The sequence below is a fragment of the Sylvia atricapilla genome, chromosome Z, assembly GCF_009819655.1.
Source record: "Sylvia atricapilla isolate bSylAtr1 chromosome Z, bSylAtr1.pri, whole genome shotgun sequence".
NCBI lineage: Eukaryota > Metazoa > Chordata > Aves > Passeriformes > Sylviidae > Sylvia > Sylvia atricapilla.
Genome location: NC_089174.1, coordinates 31,485,121 through 31,502,607, shown reverse-complemented (window position 1 = coordinate 31,502,607; position 17,487 = coordinate 31,485,121). Strand labels below are relative to the sequence as shown.

Below are 17,487 nucleotides of genomic sequence, written 5' to 3'. Positions count from 1 at the left end.
TCATCAAGGGTCAATGACAATCCACAATCAAAGCAGTTGTCATTATTATGCTACACATTCTGAAAAAAAAGCAAGATAAACCAAGAAACAGATGTTAATACAGGCTGAGCAAAACCCAGAAAAGTAGAGGAGAAAAGACAGCAGATAATCCTTGAAATTACCACTTAAGCCCAAAGAAACACATCTTGCTCAACAGCAGGCCAACCTACTGCAGTGTCTCCCATGGACCAAAGCTGAAATTCAATGCACATTTTTCCACCTCTTAGCCACAGAAAAGCAAACCAGTCCTAGTATGACTTAAGTGGTTTCTATCTGCTTTACTATATATTTGTGATCAAGTGCAGTAGTATAGCCACCCTTCTACATCCATGAGGTACAAGAATCCACAGCTATGTATTTTAATGTAACTGAAGTGTCCTTTGCTTTCCCTTGTAGCCTTCCCACCCCTACAGCTACAATCTCTTCACATAAATCATACGTACCAGCCTAAAACTATGTGGCAAAAAAGTCTTCTTCCTTTAGGAACAAGACTGTAGAGGAATAAATTCTGAAGAGAAAAGATGGCTAGTGATGAAGGAAGACAGTCTCTGTCCCAAGGCAGTTTAACAGCAGCCAGAGCTGCTGGGAAGGGCAAAAGCATCACACTGAAATTCTGGAGAAGCTCAGCATATTTGTTGCTGGCCAGGATCTCTGTATGACTGGAAAACCAGGGAACAATCACAGGCAAAAGTACCTACATTTTCTCTTCTTAGGGAAGTCTTGACAGGTTTTCTACTTGCAGGCACAGCTGTAGTAACTGATGAGTGTACGTGGCTACAGCCACTGACCAGCCTCCACCCTTCTTGTGCGTTGTGCCACAGCTGACCATAAAGCAGCTCAAAATTACAGGATAGAAATCACACAGCAGCTTTGTGCAAGAGCTGAGAACAAATTTCAGGGAACCTGGGCTCTTGCCCAGTGGCTTCCAGTAGCACCAGCCCCAGATGTCATACGCAAAGAGCTTTTGGGGACTTTTCCCCTCCTCAGCTCTGAAGTGGCCTAACCAGCTTGGATGTTCCGGTCTGTTTCTAAAATAACTCAGGCATGGAATAGTGAAGAAAAGTCTTTACAGCATGAGCTTAAAAGCAAGTCCTATGTTTACACAAGGTAGTTTATAATTTTTAGCCACAGGTCACACACATCACTTTGGAACGGGTCAGGAGCTACAAGCTCACAGTTTTGAACACAATTTTAAGAGACCTCTAATTGATAGGTCGGCTTTGTACAGTACCTAAAGCTCCACTTAAATCATCAAATACAATATTAGTATCTAGAAATATCTAGTCTTAGGACAATGTAATCATCTTCAAATTTCAATATAGTGTTAATATCACTCTGGATGTAAACTAGTATGTCACAACTTCATCTAATTTAGGCCTAAAATTGCATATTCTTCATAAACCAAAAGGCTGATGCAGTGTCCACTAGAGGATAAAACTCTGAGCTCTCTAAACTTCATTAGCTTTGGAATCTAACATCTGGCAGCTCAACTATCTTGGATTTCATGTGTGTATTACTGTGGCAATTATTATATATATTAAAAAAAACTGTAGAAATTTCTGATGTGTTTTTTTTTTTTTTCCTTAGGTAAACCCTTCAACTCATGTAATAAATCATGTAAGTCCTTCAGACATCTGCATATGCTGCTTTAGGATGGTCTTAGCTCATTTAATGACATCTTAGGAAGACAAATCTCTACCACAGAGCTAAATTCAAATGTCAAAAATACTAGTGTAATTCCAAAAGTGTTGATTCAGTCAAGACTTTCCCCGTGGTCTCAACTGCCATTTACAGAATCCACTGAGAATTAGTAAAAGAGTAGAGGTATTCCACAATTAAGTGACATGTAATATCCATCAGTGGTATACTGGACTACCAAAGTAAACATCTTTGAATAGATGTTTAACATGTCCTGAGTAGACTCTTCACTGACCAAAACCACCTTAACAGAATGTAAGAAAGTATTACGAATAATTCAGCCTATTTCCAACACTTTTGCTTAATGTTGTTTTGTCTACAAGGAAATTTTTCACTTAAGTCTGACATGGAAAAATTCAATCACAGAACATATACTAATAGCAAATTAAGCAATTTTCTGATCAGAGTACTTTAAATCACAGGAAAACTTGATCCCATTTGGCTTTATTTGATTGTGCTTCTACTGCTACTGTCTATCCCTAATCATAAGAAAAGGATAAAGTATTTTTTTTCTAAGCTGACCCTGTTTATAGCATATACTTACAAGTAGTATTTAAAATTCAGAACTGAGCCAAAGTGCTTATACTAAGCTTCAGTTTTAGGGTTTTGTCGAGTTTTACACTTTATGGAAGTATTAGTGGCATATTTTACATTTCCCTAGTTCTGTGGCATTTCAGATGCCTTTGTAGCACAACTTGATTATTGCTCTTATTTAGAATCATAGAATCATAATGTTGGAAGAGATCCTTGAAATCATCAAGTCCAACTATCAACCCAACACTACTGTTGCATATAGGTAAAACCTTATAAAAGAAAAGCCTTGTAAAATCAGGCCTTATTGCTATTTCAGGGGAACTAACAGCTAGCCTGTTATGTTCCCGTGAGATGGAATCATGAGTTTGCATAAGAATCTATTCTTGTAAGAAGGCAGTTTGCATCTGTGAAAAAGAAAGTCTATCCCTTGAGAATCCACAAAGAAAAAATGCAAACACCTGAGCAAAGAGAAAGCCTTAGCACGTACACACACCTAACCAATGAATTCAGTGGCAAGAAAGTTACTAACCAATTAGAATTAAACATGATGACTTGGAAAATTGTATAAAAATAGGCTAATAAATAAAAATAGACTAAAAAATAAAGTACAGCTTTTGCCAAAGTTTTTTGCTGAAACTTTGAAGTGTCTCATCTTATTTCTATCACTTACACAAGGTCCAATACGACACACTGCTGTGTTCAACATTAAATCATGACCTTTAGTACCATATGCACAGGGATTACGAACATCTCCAGAGAAATACTACTGACTACTTCCCTGGGCCATCTGTTTCAATGCTTTACAAACCTTTGCGTAGTTTGGTGGGGTTTTTTGGGGTTTTTTTTGTTTGTTTGTTTGTTTTTTATATATGTAATCTAAACCTCCTCTGGCACAACTTGAGACCATTTCCTCTCATTCTGCTATTTGTTACCTGGTAGAAAAGCCCAGCTCTCAGTTTCCTACAGCCTCCTTTCATGTAGCTATGCAGAACAGTAAGATCTTCTCTAGTCTGTTTTTCTGCAGGCTAAAGAACCCCAGCTCCCTCAGCTGCTCCTCATATGATCGACTCTCTAGAGACTTCACCAGCTTCATTGCCCATCTCAGGACTTGCTCCAGCGCCTCAGCATATCTACAAAAGTGAAGGACCCAGAATGGAATACAAGATTTGGGTACAGTCTCACCAGTTACTCCCCTGGTGTTGCTGGCCACACTGTTCTTGACACAAGCCAAGGATGCCACTGACCTTCTAGGGCACCAAGGGCATACTGCTGACTGATATTCAGCCACTGTCAATGAGCAACCTCAGATCTCTTCCCACCAGGCAGCCTTCCAACCACTCCTCTCCAGCCTGCAGTGCTGCACTGGGTTGTTGTGACCCATGGGCAGGATCCAGCATTTCACCTTATTGAACCTCATACAATTGGCTTCAACCGATTCATTGATTTAGGAGTACAGATCCCTCTGCAGAATCCCCCTACCCTCCAGCAGATCAACACTCCTACCCAACTTGGTGTCATCTGTGAACTTGCTGAGGGTGTACTTGATCCCTTCATGCAGGCTGTCAACGAAGACTCGAAACAGGGTTGATCCCAACGCTGAGCATTGGGGAACAACACTGTTTCATGGCTATTTTGTTAGTCTCTGATCTATCACTTTAAGTCAATATAGGAGAATTGTGAGCAGTTATCTTTGGAACAAGCTGCCTTTTTCTGCCTTGAAACTCATTCTTACAGGTGTCAGTCAACTTCACCGCTATTAAAAGATTGATAACTGCCCCTGTTAAACATGATTATCACCACTGTTCAATATAAACTTCCCAAAAGACACATGTGACCAGCCTAAGAAAACATTGCACTCCAGCTCTCAGGCAAATGTAAAAGGACTGAAGTTTCTTTTACTACTGTCAGTAGGCCAAAGAAAGTCAAATGTTTTTTTCAACTGCACACCTCACAGAATGTTGAAAGCATTTCCAGTGAGGCCATATCTCTCAATTTCTGCATATCAGATAACATAAAGTTTAGATTTGGTTAACAAATCTGCTGGTTGCTTTCATTTATTTTAAAGCCCCAGTTGAACCAAGAGTAACATCACTGTTTTGCAACTTCAGGATGGTCTGTGTGCACATTCTGGCAATTAAGGTGTGTCACTCTGTTATGGATTCATAATTCACAACACTTGTCATACTACAAATTGAGAAAAAGAAAATAAAGATTGTTATATCTATGGCTATGATTTATAGAATAGATTTTTAAATAGCATAGACCAGAGCTTTTCGGTCTCCAATCACATGACTTATAGGGTTACAGTGTGTTCTCTACAGTCTTCACAAAATTTCTTTCACATATGTTTATTTGATTCAATAGCAATCTCTATGGCTATTTCTACACTTTCACTGGGATAAAAGAACTTTGAAAGGTCTAATATAAATGTATTTTTTTTCATATGATTAAGGTCTAGGAATACTTTCTGTACTATTAAAACAACTTCTTTCTAACCAAGATAAACTTCAAATATACAAACATGTATCTTCTGAAATGCACAAACTTTAGTTTTGTTTAATAGAATCTCAGATGTGCTACAGAAGATGTCTTCTCTCATCAGGGAAGACATTTCAGAAGATTCAAAAACTGCAATGGTTTTCATAAATCTTCCTGTTACTACTATTATTTTATCTCTAATCATTCATCCAGTTCCTTTACCTGCTGACAGAAAGAGCTGAATGCAAAACTGGACTTTAGCGCATAAACAAACGTACATTAGCAACAGACAACAGCTTAAAACTCACCTGACTGTGTTTCCACTATTTGCCAGAACAGTGTGAAATTTGAAAGAGATGATATCTCAGTCTCTCACAATGGCAACAGTTATCCAAATACCTTCTTCACACTAGCCCTTCAGAGTGTAATTGGGCTCATGTAATGTCAAGCAAGTTTACCAAACATCTGCACTGAGCAGGGCTGCAAATTTCACTGCTAGCTTCCTTCGTGCAAGGCAAGGGAAATGTGTTAATATAGCAAGGACCCGGGAAAGAAGCCCAAATATAATGAAGAGAAAATAGAAAAGCAGATCCACAAGGAAGTGGTATTTGATGTCTTCTTAGCTGAGGAGAGAGAAGTTGGTTTTTTGGGTCACAGAGTCCAAACACATATGCAGGTCACCAAACTGCTGTACAGTATTAATCTTCAAACTCACAAATAGTTACAAGAATGTAGAAAGTCTGAAAGTTGAAGTTAAATAACTGCACATAAAGCAAAACCAGAACATTTTTAAAATTTCGTAGTATTTGTATTGCTGGTAGATTTTTAATTAAAATTGGAAAAACTTCTAAAACTTACACTCTGCATCAAGTAGAAATTAATTCTGATGCCACATGACATCTAATAAAAGATGGTTAGACTGGATGATCACAATATTTCCTTTTGATCTCACAGACTATGAATAGTGGCATTTGAATTCTTGAGAACTAGTTTTTTAGGAACAGCCTGGAAGTCAAAAAAGCTTTGGAATCCAGAAATTCTGGTTTCATTATACAAAGTTGTTATAACACAAAGTTGTTACATATAAAACACAAAGTATATATAAACACAAAGTTGTTAAAACAGCTACAGATGATACAGTGAAGTTTAGTAAAGCTATTTGAGTTTAGTAAAGCTACTTAAAAAGAAATTTTTAATCTGCATCCTTTACAAAAGTAAAGTCAAACCAATATTCTGGCCTTTATAGGTATTTGTATATAACTTCAGCACCTAAGAGAGTGCCAGCATTTACTCTCCTTCAAAATAAACATTTCTTTTTTAAAAAAAGGGAAAAATAATTTAAAACAGTAACATAGGTAAAACACAGGATATACAAGTTATAATCACCACACCAACGGACACAACTGCTTTAAGTGGATTATATGGATTTGGAGTAGTATTTTATTCTAGTAAATTTTTGCTTAGATTCATACAATGTGTGACACCAAAAGAAATACAATTCCACAGAAAAAAATACATAGCACTTGGTGTGCACTTGCTACTTGCAGAAGTTTTTATTCAACTGCCAGATTTCCCCACCTTTTGCAGGTGGGGAGTCAGAAGCAGGAAGGAGCTAAGTTGTATGATGAAGGCTGCACACATTCAAGCAGCACAGCTGCAAACAGGACACAGCTGTCTGGAACCTCCTCTGAACCATTAAAGCTGGCAAGTATCTGCTAAGAGTAAAACAGATCAGCCAAGGATGATAAGTGGCTTTTCAGTGACATTGGCTTTCAAAATGGTCCTAAAAGAAAGGACCACAAAAAATGGGCTACTGGAGAGATAATTTTGCTTTGTTTTGGGGAGGGATGTCTTTCCATCTCCCTTTTCCTGCCTTCAATTACCTGTTAGTAATCCCAGATATGACAAATTATCTATGGGTCTCATGATTTCTTGCTGTCCATCTTTCAGAATAGATGTGTGAGATAACAACCACTGGAATTAAACATGATGGTCCTTGTCTTCTTGTCAGAAGCAGGAATTCAGATGTGTAAATATCTTGATCTATTATGTCAGGAGCATACATTGCTGCCAGAATGTTTTCCAAGTGCAAGAGAGAGAAAAAAATAACTGTAATTCATTTCTCTATAAATGCCCTGCAATACAACCAGTATCATCAACATCAGAGGAAGCTGGGTCTCCTCAGGAAATGGTGTGTAGAAGCTATTCTGTTACATTTCTATACAGTTCTGAGATGTGCCTTTCCAAAATGTGTTTTCTTTCAATTTCTCCCTCTCTCCCTGCTAATATTTTGGCATTTGGCCTTGCCAGATCAGTTGCTTCCATAAAGTTGCATCTTTCTACAGTTCAAAACTAGGATCCCCTCAGTTCCTCCTCTTCTGACACTTTCTGACATCCAGCAATTTTACAGCCCAGTAGCCAAACCACAAATTTGCTGTCTTTCTTAACACTCTCAATGCAAACTGATTTTAACAATCGCTTAAGCATACTTAGCATACATAAGACCACTGCAGCTGTCAGAGCTGCTGTCTTCACTATCAGGCTCTTAGAATACAGATAAAAAATTAGAGGACTAACTCTCCTTGTTTTTATAAAAACATGTAGTTTTCTTATAATTTTTCTCCTATAAATGCACTTTGCCACTAAAAAACATAGGAGCAACTACTACTTTACTGGGACTGTAAAGAAACTCAAATATTAACACCTACTGGCATCTAAGGACTAAGGACTGTTAATATATTTTGTTTATAACCCTCTGCTATTAGATGTTTATTACTGCTATGAGGGAATTGTCTTCTTAAGGCTTTAAATTTCTCACACATATATTTACCTAAACTGCTTTTGCCATCATTAAGGCTGAGCAAAATCCTTTAGCAAAATCCTGAATTGTATGAGGAATGTAACAACTTTTTCCTTTTTAGGCTTCAAATCGATTTTCCTTGGGTTTCTTGTTCATGTGTTTGTTCTCAAACAGCATTTGCACTTACAAAATAAGGCTGCATAAGTGTGTGTGATCTGCCTTCACATGCATTGTAGGTACCTCCATTAGTGGTCCCACTGTGAGTGACATGAGCAATCCCAGCTTGCAAATGGAGAGCAAACCAGACAGATGTGTCATTTAGCAAGATAGCAAGAAAGCATTCTGACAGAGAAGTGCAGAGAAAATCTTATCCCAGAATTGAAAGACTTTAGAAAGCATCTAAACTGGAGCTGGAATGAGGTGAGATTTAAGGTCCCTTCCAATCAAAACCAAGACACATCTCGATGTCTAATTAAGTTAGTTATCCTGCAGGCTGCATATACCTTTTGCACTCTCAACAAAATCATCTGCAACTTCTGTTAGTCCCTGCTCAAATCAGTTGCTAGCTGAAGACTCTCATAGTGTGCTGCACCATACTGGAGTGCATGCTGCTCAAATAACTTCTCCAAACTTTAAATCCATGATTATGATGCTACTATGTCTCTGATGAAGCAATGGATGGACAAAGTTTTTTTCCTCCTTGTTTTTGTGATTTCATTAATGTACAGAGAACTTTGCATTTATGATATTCCTGTTCTAGAATGCTTATAGAATGCAAGGAAGGAACCAAAAGAAGTATTGATAACTAATTATCTGTACCTTAAATACTTTTATTTTATAAAATAGGATATAAAATGCTAAATGCAGTTAGGTCTAGTAAGATGTTTTTCTGAATTTATCCATTGCTGGGATAAGCACTGCAGCTCCAGCAGCATGCACAAGAAATTGTAACTATCATCACATATGAACCCTACATTTAGTTCCTAAGACATGTAAATATGTTTTTGTTGAGGTTCCTCTAGTTACAGTGAAGGGAAAAGTGCAAGATATTCTTCCCCACTTTGTCTCCAAACCCTAGAAATTTAAGAAGAATATTACATTTAGAATCTTCATCTTACTATGTGAATGTAGCATTGCATAACACCAACTTTCAGAAATTGGTTGCCTACATAGCAAAAGAATGCCCTGAAGGGAGTTTTCCCCTCAATTATTCCTAAAGAATACTTCTATATATTTTTGAAGGTTCCATAACAAGTTTCTGTAACAAGGTCTAGGCTATAGTTGAAAATACTGTCACTGACCCAAATCTCTGCTCAATGTATTTCCTGGAATGAATTTTAAAAACAGAACACACCCTACAAAACAAAAGCCAAGGAGTCCTATTGCCACAAGTCCCAAATTCACCAAGTAATGAAAGGCAAAAGAACATGATTTCTCATAAGAAAAATTTCCCACGGTTTAAACAGTTCTAAGCTACAATCCAGCTACAATCCAGCCAATGTTTTTAAATCTTTGAGGCTTACCATGTTCAAGACATATGTTGGTCTGCAAAATTCAGAATAGGCTATTTATATTTTTTTTTCTTCTCTTACTAGCATGAGTCCCTTGCAAAGGCCCAGGTCATTGCATGTATGTGGGGTCTTTTGCTTTTGTCTCTGCAAAACCAGAAGGCTCAAAATAGATCAAACTCAAAGAGGCAAATGAAATCTGCAAAATTTTTTGATTCAGAAAGTTTTAGTTACTTCTGTGAGAGATTGCTGAATCCTTGCCTGCCACTTTAGAGTCAGGCAACATTTTTTTCATGCACCATGAAGTCTAGAGACCATATCAGCAGCTCTACCACAATCCCTAAAGACTGCTGAGTCCTGGAATGGGATATCTGGCAGCTGGTCCAACACTTCACTGTGAAGAAGAGCAACCTTAATTTTGGTGTTCCTTTTCTGCAAAGGGAACAATTTTCTGTCTGTGGAGGATGCAAAACCAGTGTAAGGATGAACCTTGGGTGACTGTAATCTAAAACTAAAAAGCCAATATCACAAGAATATATACGGCCTTCTCTTTTTACACTACTGGCCAAATCCATTGCTTCTACAAGAGGAAGTATCTGTTCTTCGGTCAGCAAATTTTGTCATATAATGGTAATTACTCTTAATTTGTTTACAGTAGGTAGAAACATTTAATGAAGTTAATTGTAACACTAATGAGATAGATTTCTGAAGAACAAAGGATTCATTAGTGTCTAATCAATAACTGATTTGCTGTTTGTAGCTAAAGAATCAAAAAATAATCATTGAAGCTTCCTAGTGGTATCACCTTTTGATGTTTTCTACTAGCAGCAGAAAAATCACCAGTAGGAATTAAGTGTAATATAATTTTAGAAAAGAAAAGTATTCACTGTTGGGGAATATGGATGTTTTTCTTGAAATATATTTCTGTATTCAGTTACCTACACTTAGATTTCCCTTTCATCATGATTTCACATAATTTCATCATGATTTCATCACTTGCTAGCATCTGCCTCAAAAGAGTTTTGTCCCCTCAATATATCTAGTTTCAAGTACATTAAAAAGAAAGATTAGATTAGATTCCAATTTTTCACTTGCCAAGTCATTTTACAGAGCTGCTTGGCAATGACAATCTCATTGTTAACTTTTGGAAAAGAACTGGCAATTAGTTGAGGCATTTTAGCTGGCTCACTTCCTAATTAATGCAGAAAATGAGGGACTAAATCCTCCTTTCCCACCCACTGGAAAAAAACAAAAACACTATTTTGCAGGATTATATTCTTAAACTATTAACATAGCATTATTTTCTTAAGATAGTAAAGAGATGAGCAAGGAACCTGAAAAACCTCAGGATGCCAAGGAGAAGGGTCAGGATTTTGACCAGAGTTCTTTTTGAGAAAGAAATAACACTGTGGGCTAACATTGGGTTTCTGTGATTTTGCAAAAACTTGATAAAAAGGGTGGGGTATTGAAGGTATTGGGTTCGTGCAGAACCCACCTGGAGTGCTGCATCTAACTCTGGAGTCCTCAGTACAGGAAAATTTGTTGGGAGTGAGTCCAGGGAGGGGCCAAAAAATGGTTAGTGGGCTGAAGTCCTGTTTGGAAAGGCTCAGAGAGCTGTGGTTGTTTGTCCTCAAGAAGAAAAGGCTCCAAGGAGACCTTATTAAGGCTTTTCAGTATGTGTAGGAGATGAATTAGATGGGGACAAACTTTTTAGCTGGTCTTGTTGCTACAGGACAAGGAGAAATGGTTTTCAACTGAAAGGGTTGATTCAGATTAGATAGAAGGAAGAAACTGTTTACAATGAGAGTGGTGAAACCCTGGACCAGATTGTCCAGAGTGAACAGATAGGTGTCCCATCCCTGGAAACATTCAAGGACAGGACAAACAGAGCTCTGAGCAACCTGGTATAGTTGAAGATGTACCTGCTCATTGCAGGCAGGTTGGACTAGAAACTTTCAAAAAGTTTCTTCCAACTTGAACTATCAGAGAATCCTGTGATAAGGGAAAACCCTGCTACGACACACAGCTACTTATTGCTATACTGACTGGGATTTATCTCCATTTTTATTCTAGGTCTAGGTGCATTCTGAACTGCTGAACAGTCATTACTGAGTGATGAATGAAAATAAGTGTGATGCAGCCTCATCATGCAAAAGATATTCTTGATTCTTCCTGAGGCAACACATATTTCCCATGGATTTCTGCTGCTGATGAATATAGTTTAAACTAAAACTAATATAACATTCACCCCTGTAAGTACAGGTTTCAATTACCATTAAGCAAACAAAATACCAACCAACTTGTACAAAATTTACAGCACAATGAACAGTTAGAACAACACGAATGCCAGAAGGATCTACTAGAATTCTTTATCAGTGAGCAGCAACTTCATATTTCAAACAGCCCTGAAAAAAAAAAATCCAAGTTGTAGGACTCATGTTTACATGAAACTAAGTAATACTCCAGAGGCAGGTGACATAGAGAAATTCATTGTGATTCAGTTAATGTTCTAACTCATCCAATAACAGGCTCCTTGAAAATAGAAAAACTTATTCTTGATTTTTACTAAGTTTAAGATGTAAGGATTGCTCATGTAAAAGCTTTTTCAGGTAATTAATTAAAGGGACCTCAGTGGTAAATACTGGATTATTTAAGAACTAACTTAAACCTCCAGTCAAACCCTGAACATGAAAATAGCATGACAGTTCCTATTATTTTGCAACAAAGTAGCATCTTATTGATCCTTGGTCCTGTGTGCTTGTACCTTTTATGGCTAACCATGCAGACATCAGTAATACACCTGGTCCTGTGTGCTTGTACCTTTTATGGCTAACCATGCAGACATCAGTAATACACCTGGTCCCACTGTTTAATAGTTGTGTTATCCTACATGTCTAACAAAATCTTTTTGTTCACTAAGGTTTAAAAACTAAATACCACCTTACCCATAATAATTCTCATCTAATTTCCCTAAGCTTTAAGTCCATGGCTTTAAAAACCCCAGGTTACTCAGCACTCTCAACAGTTCTGCTCCCCTTTGCCCTCTCATGAGCACAATCATCCTCCCAGTATTAAGGACAGGCTTTGGACATTTCTTTCCTAACCTCTGAAAACAGTCCATACCATTTAGTGTCATCAAAGATATGCTTGCCATCATTTTACATGCTGATACCATGGGTTCTGTTCATCTTGATATGGCAAAGATAAGACTTTCTCCCTCTATCATACCACTACACTCTGTTAGATCAGGCTGTGTAAAATATGTGTTTGGAGAAATGTTTTTCGAGGTATTCTGATCTTGTCGTAGAGTTGACGAAGGCATGACACTACTGCAAAAATTGTGCTCAAGAAGAGTATCCTCCTTAAGCTAAGGTAGCCTTACTTCTTTTTTCAGTGAGACTGCAAATCTTTCTGTTTCTATTTTCTGTATTTTTTATGTTTCTATGACCCATCCAACAGGATTCAAACTCCAAATAAACCTACCTGTAATTCATTAAAATTAGAAAAATATGAGAGGCCATATTAGTAGAGATTGATAAAGAAACATTAATGCCCCAAAGCTGGATATTTTTTACCATATGAGTCATAAATTTCATTATCACAGCTCTTCACTAAAAACTCTTCATCTTATGTAACAGTTCAGAATAAAAAGATAGTTTTTCTAGCTCTGCTGTCCGATTAATTTACATGTACTACTGTCATGCACAGACACTTCAACTTTCACATTTCATTGGAACTGTAATTGTAATCTTTACTAAGCTCCACCTGATTTCCTTTGTCAGTTTTATTGATGAAAAGTCTAGCCTTCAGACTGAGTTAAATAATCGCTTGCAGTGTTTCCCACTTTGTGACTCTTCATTTCACCACTGCAGCAAACCCAGAGGCATACCCAAACTCTTTCTTCTCAGCCCTGGAAATGCTGTAATAATTTCATTTCAAGAGATGGTGTACCATCAATACACTCAACTATTTAATAGTTGAATTAAAACTTCATGATACCTTTCTACTTATATACTCATTCTGTACATCTTCCCACTTTTTTGCCCCTACTCCCATTGTTTCATGCATTGTAGTATCACCAAAATAACTTCGCAGAGCAAACTCTGAAGCTAAAAAAAGCTCTTGATTCATGGTGTGGTGCTCTCATTGACCCCTGCCAAAGGCCAACCACAAACAGCACAACAGCTGGGGAAACCAGAAACCCCAGTAAATAGATATCATTCAGTTGGCTTCAAATCATTCTGCTTTAAATCCAGAGACCTCTTCCACTTCTATGTTTTCCCATTAGGACATGCAAAATACCACACAACTATTCACTGGTCGAGAATGATGATGCAAATAAAGCCATGTCTCAAATTTTCTCCATTACAGTCTATGTTAAGGAAATTACAGCCTTTCTTGTGCATCTCTTCCTAAAAGTGTTGAATCTTTTTCTTCACTGAATGACAACACATAGCTTTGCTAGGTAAGGACGATAAAGACAATTGACAAAACTGTGTTACACTGTATATCCTTTACCTTTTCATCTAAATACAGATAATATGAGATTAATACAGGCTAATGCTGGGGAAAGTGTCAGAATGTGCAATCCACATGTCTTCAGTTTATCACAGAATCACAAAATAATAACAAACACCTCAAAGATCATCAAGTCCAACCTTTGATCAATCCCTATCTTGTCAACTAGACCGCAGCAGTTAAGTGCCACACGCAGTTATTCTGTTCCTGTTGCATCTAGTCATGTTGTTCACAACAGTGTCAAGAGGCTTTTCCAAAAGAAGAAAATCAAACAAAAGATTTTCAAAGCAATTCATTCATTTAAATCCACAATAACAAGATTTTCTATTAGTTCTACATCTTTCATTGTGCATTCACACAATGAAATCAAACACTATCAGTGAAAATAATTCAGAATTAACAAATTTCATATTTTCTTCCATTATATTTACATAACAAATTGCCACTCAATCAGAATTCCATCCTTTAAAATTTTGTAAAGGAGTAAAAAATTAGTGATCCATGTCTGAAGCAACACAGAACATGTTAATTCCATGTACACATAACAGGAGAGTTTTTACAGCATTAAGTTAATTACCATCAAGTTATTTGGGCAGTAAACAAACCCCAGTGCTTTTTTGTTCCCAAATATCCATGCTGACTAATCTACAGCAAATATTGGTATTAGATACCACTCCACTCATAAATATAGTAGTGTGTCGTCCTTTCAAATTCTCACAGCAATGCAAAGTGCTGTATGTAATATTAAACCTTTTGTTTTAAAAGAACCAGCATATAGAGTAATTAAATTGCCAGTCTGCTTTAATAGTCATTAAATGTTATACACATAGAGGACAACATGGTCCTTATGCTACAAATACATGCCCATTTGTTGACGTGCCTGCAGTAACATAAGAATTCCACAGGTTCAGTGAAGCAGTCACAAAGTAAATCATACAAACACTTCTTGCCTGGTCTAGGTATTATCTGCTTCTTTTTGGGTACAGAATCATTAACAGGGCTGGGTACCTTGCACAACCCTCACTGGAGCTTCTCAATATTGAAGTGATATGTAACAATGGTTCAAAAAATTAAAAATTCTATACCAGCAGCAGCACAGATTGGAGACAAGACCTAAATGGCATAATAAATAAATTATAATTTTGATTTTCTTCTGTGTTCTGCCTTAGTAGTCTGGACTGCCTGCCAGAGGTGCAGATGGACTACCTGGAAGCTGGGTGTAACACCACAGTTTATGGTGGTACATGCAGGCGAACTTGTGCATTTGTGTGTTAATCGCTCCACCGCTGTGCATATGGAAACAGCACTGAGTGATGCAGATGTGAACACTTCCCCTTCCTTTTGCATTTCTGCCTATTCTACATGCAGTGCTTATTGCTTGAATGGTGGGTTTCAGTACTCATGAGAACAGAGATTTGAGCCCTGATCACTTTTATACACTGCTCAGCAGAGATGCTGGTGCTCTCAAAGGCTTAAGCAGTTCAGCCTAATCTGTGGATGACTGAACACATTTTATGTACATTCCTAGTCTTGTCCCATCCTCAAGAGGAGCTTCAGACCTAAACACAGTTTTCCAGATTGCAGAAGGTATTCCTACATGATGCTCAATTTGTAGAGTGTTCAAACTCTTTCACCAGCAACTTTCACTTCTCATAAATGATTTGTTAAGTAAAACATGATGAATCCTTCACAGAGAACATTCATCATGCAATAATTTAAAAAAGCCTGGCTCTGTTATTACCACACCAGGGGCCCAGGGGCTTGTTGGTAAGACTGCATTGCATGAAAAGGATAAGAAAAGCTAATGGGATCGTCACCAAACTGTTTTTCTAAAAGAAAAGCAGAGGCAATCCAATTCTGCAGCCTGTGAATAGCTAATCATTGAAGCTGCTAATCATTGAAATTAAAGGATTTAAACAAAAGTGTGTTGTAGGTAGGATACAAGAGGATATTATAATTAACTATAAACCAATAATTAAATTGTATTGACAGTTACCTACTCACCTTGCCCATTTTTATTTTTAAAGCTGGTTGTTTCACAGAAAGGTTCTGCAGACATAAATCTTACGTGTGGTCTTGCAGATAAGCATAGCAGAGTAATTAGTGCATTATCAAAATTCAAGTACTCATCTAGGAATAATGGTGGACCTTATGTTCCAAGAATAGCACGTACTTAATAGCATGGTATCTTCTTCACTTTCTTTTAATGAGAAGCAGAAACTTAGAAAAGAGATAGGATAATTCTTGTAATGCTATATGCCATTCAGGTGAATATCCTCTGGTATAGCATTTCATATAAAAAATGCAAAGGCTTTTTCCTCAGACACATTCATGGATTTTCTTACCTTTGGTTCCATTGAAATGAAGCTGTGGGTACCTCTACTTGAGAGAACTGACCTTTTAATTGTTTTACTATGGTAGAAGTGGTAGTAGTCCTTCAATGTTCCAATCTGTAAAAGCAAAAAAGAAAAAAAGAGGAGTGGAAGACTTAATTTAATGAAACTGGTTTCCTGGTTTTCATTTTGGAAAGTCTATAAATTATGCAATTTCCTCTGTGCTGAAATGTTACTTGAACCCACTGATCATCTTTCAAAAGAATGACATATGATATGAAGTAGATGAAGTATCCTTGAGGCAGTAACTGCATAACCAAAGATTATAACTAAGCTGCTTAGTCTGGCTGTATCTACCTTTTTAATGTTTAATTTATATGCAGTACTTTAGGTAATTCTATACCAATCTATATCCAAACTGTCCTCAAACAGCAAGTATAAAAATTATTAAATCGCTATAAGGTTATTAAAAAGCATCCCATCTAGCTTGCTCAGTTGTACTGTAAAACACAACTAGAAACCAATTAGACTTGGTTATTTATATAATTACATTATAAAAAGGATGTTCACAGCATCAAACTACAACAGGAATAGTTTTCCCATTCTGTCAAATGAGAGCAAAAAGTAGAAGAAAGAAAGATGGAAATGGTAACTTCACAGGACTATAACTCATTTGAGGTACAAAATCAATGCATGCAAAATTGCAAATTTCACAATGGTGTAATAAAAATGCTTCTTACTATTCCTTCAGTACACAATAGAAATACAAATACTAAAGTGAGATGACCTTTACAGTTTGAAAAAGAAATCCTCCTTTTCAGAGTCATCAATATGTCTGCTTTAATTTTTCATTTTTAACTTGAAACTTCAGTTTCACTCACTCACAAACCAACATTCAGTCTCCTTGTCTTTGGGATAATGCCTCTCCAACTCATTTGGAATTTGACCTACAGTGCACTGCAAATCTTGTAAGATACTTAATAATTTAGTTTCAAGTTCCTCAATGATGAACAAAAAAGGGACAATCGAGCATACTGTCATTTCAAGTTAAAACTCAAAGTGACCTCATAAAAAAAGCTTGGTTTTCCAAATAGAGCTGAATGATATCACCAAAGAGGATGGAGCAACCCTTGAAAACTTTCACCTTAAAAAAACCCTCAGATTTCTTTATTTGCATCTATAAGAATACACATGCAGGAAACTTAAGAGCTCAGCAGTAAAGACTTGAAGAGAACTGGAAATAAGTCACTCTCAAATTCCAAGAATATTTAGAATATTAGAAAACAAAAATCTTGAGAAAATATGAAAGTAGACTACAATATTGATATTGACAGAATATTGAAAATATTGATATTGATAGAATACAGCAACCATTTAAATGAATTCCTGGACCTAGGATATTAATGCCAGTCTGTGTGGGTGGTCTATCAATATCTTCATTTTTGGGAAGAGTAACTTATGTCTAGCATAAGAAAAAATGCCAAGATATTCAGTTAAATCAATTTAGTTTATCATAAATTAAATACAAATTAGTTTGTCTAAGACTAATGAAAGTATATCAGTAATAGAGCAATTTTCA

The 17,487-nt window shown here is 36.8% G+C and overlaps 1 protein-coding gene across 2 annotated transcripts in view; it reads right to left on the bottom strand.

Annotated features, from left to right (window-relative positions):
- Positions 1-17,487, bottom strand: part of PCSK5 (proprotein convertase subtilisin/kexin type 5) — a 230,746-nt gene that overhangs the window by 189,742 nt on the left and 23,517 nt on the right. For both annotated transcript variants that reach the window (XM_066339931.1, XM_066339930.1), the window contains exon 2: positions 15,921-16,025. In XM_066339931.1, the coding sequence (XP_066196028.1) occupies positions 15,921-16,025 (105 nt within the window). The remainder of the gene's footprint in view (positions 1-15,920; positions 16,026-17,487) is intronic.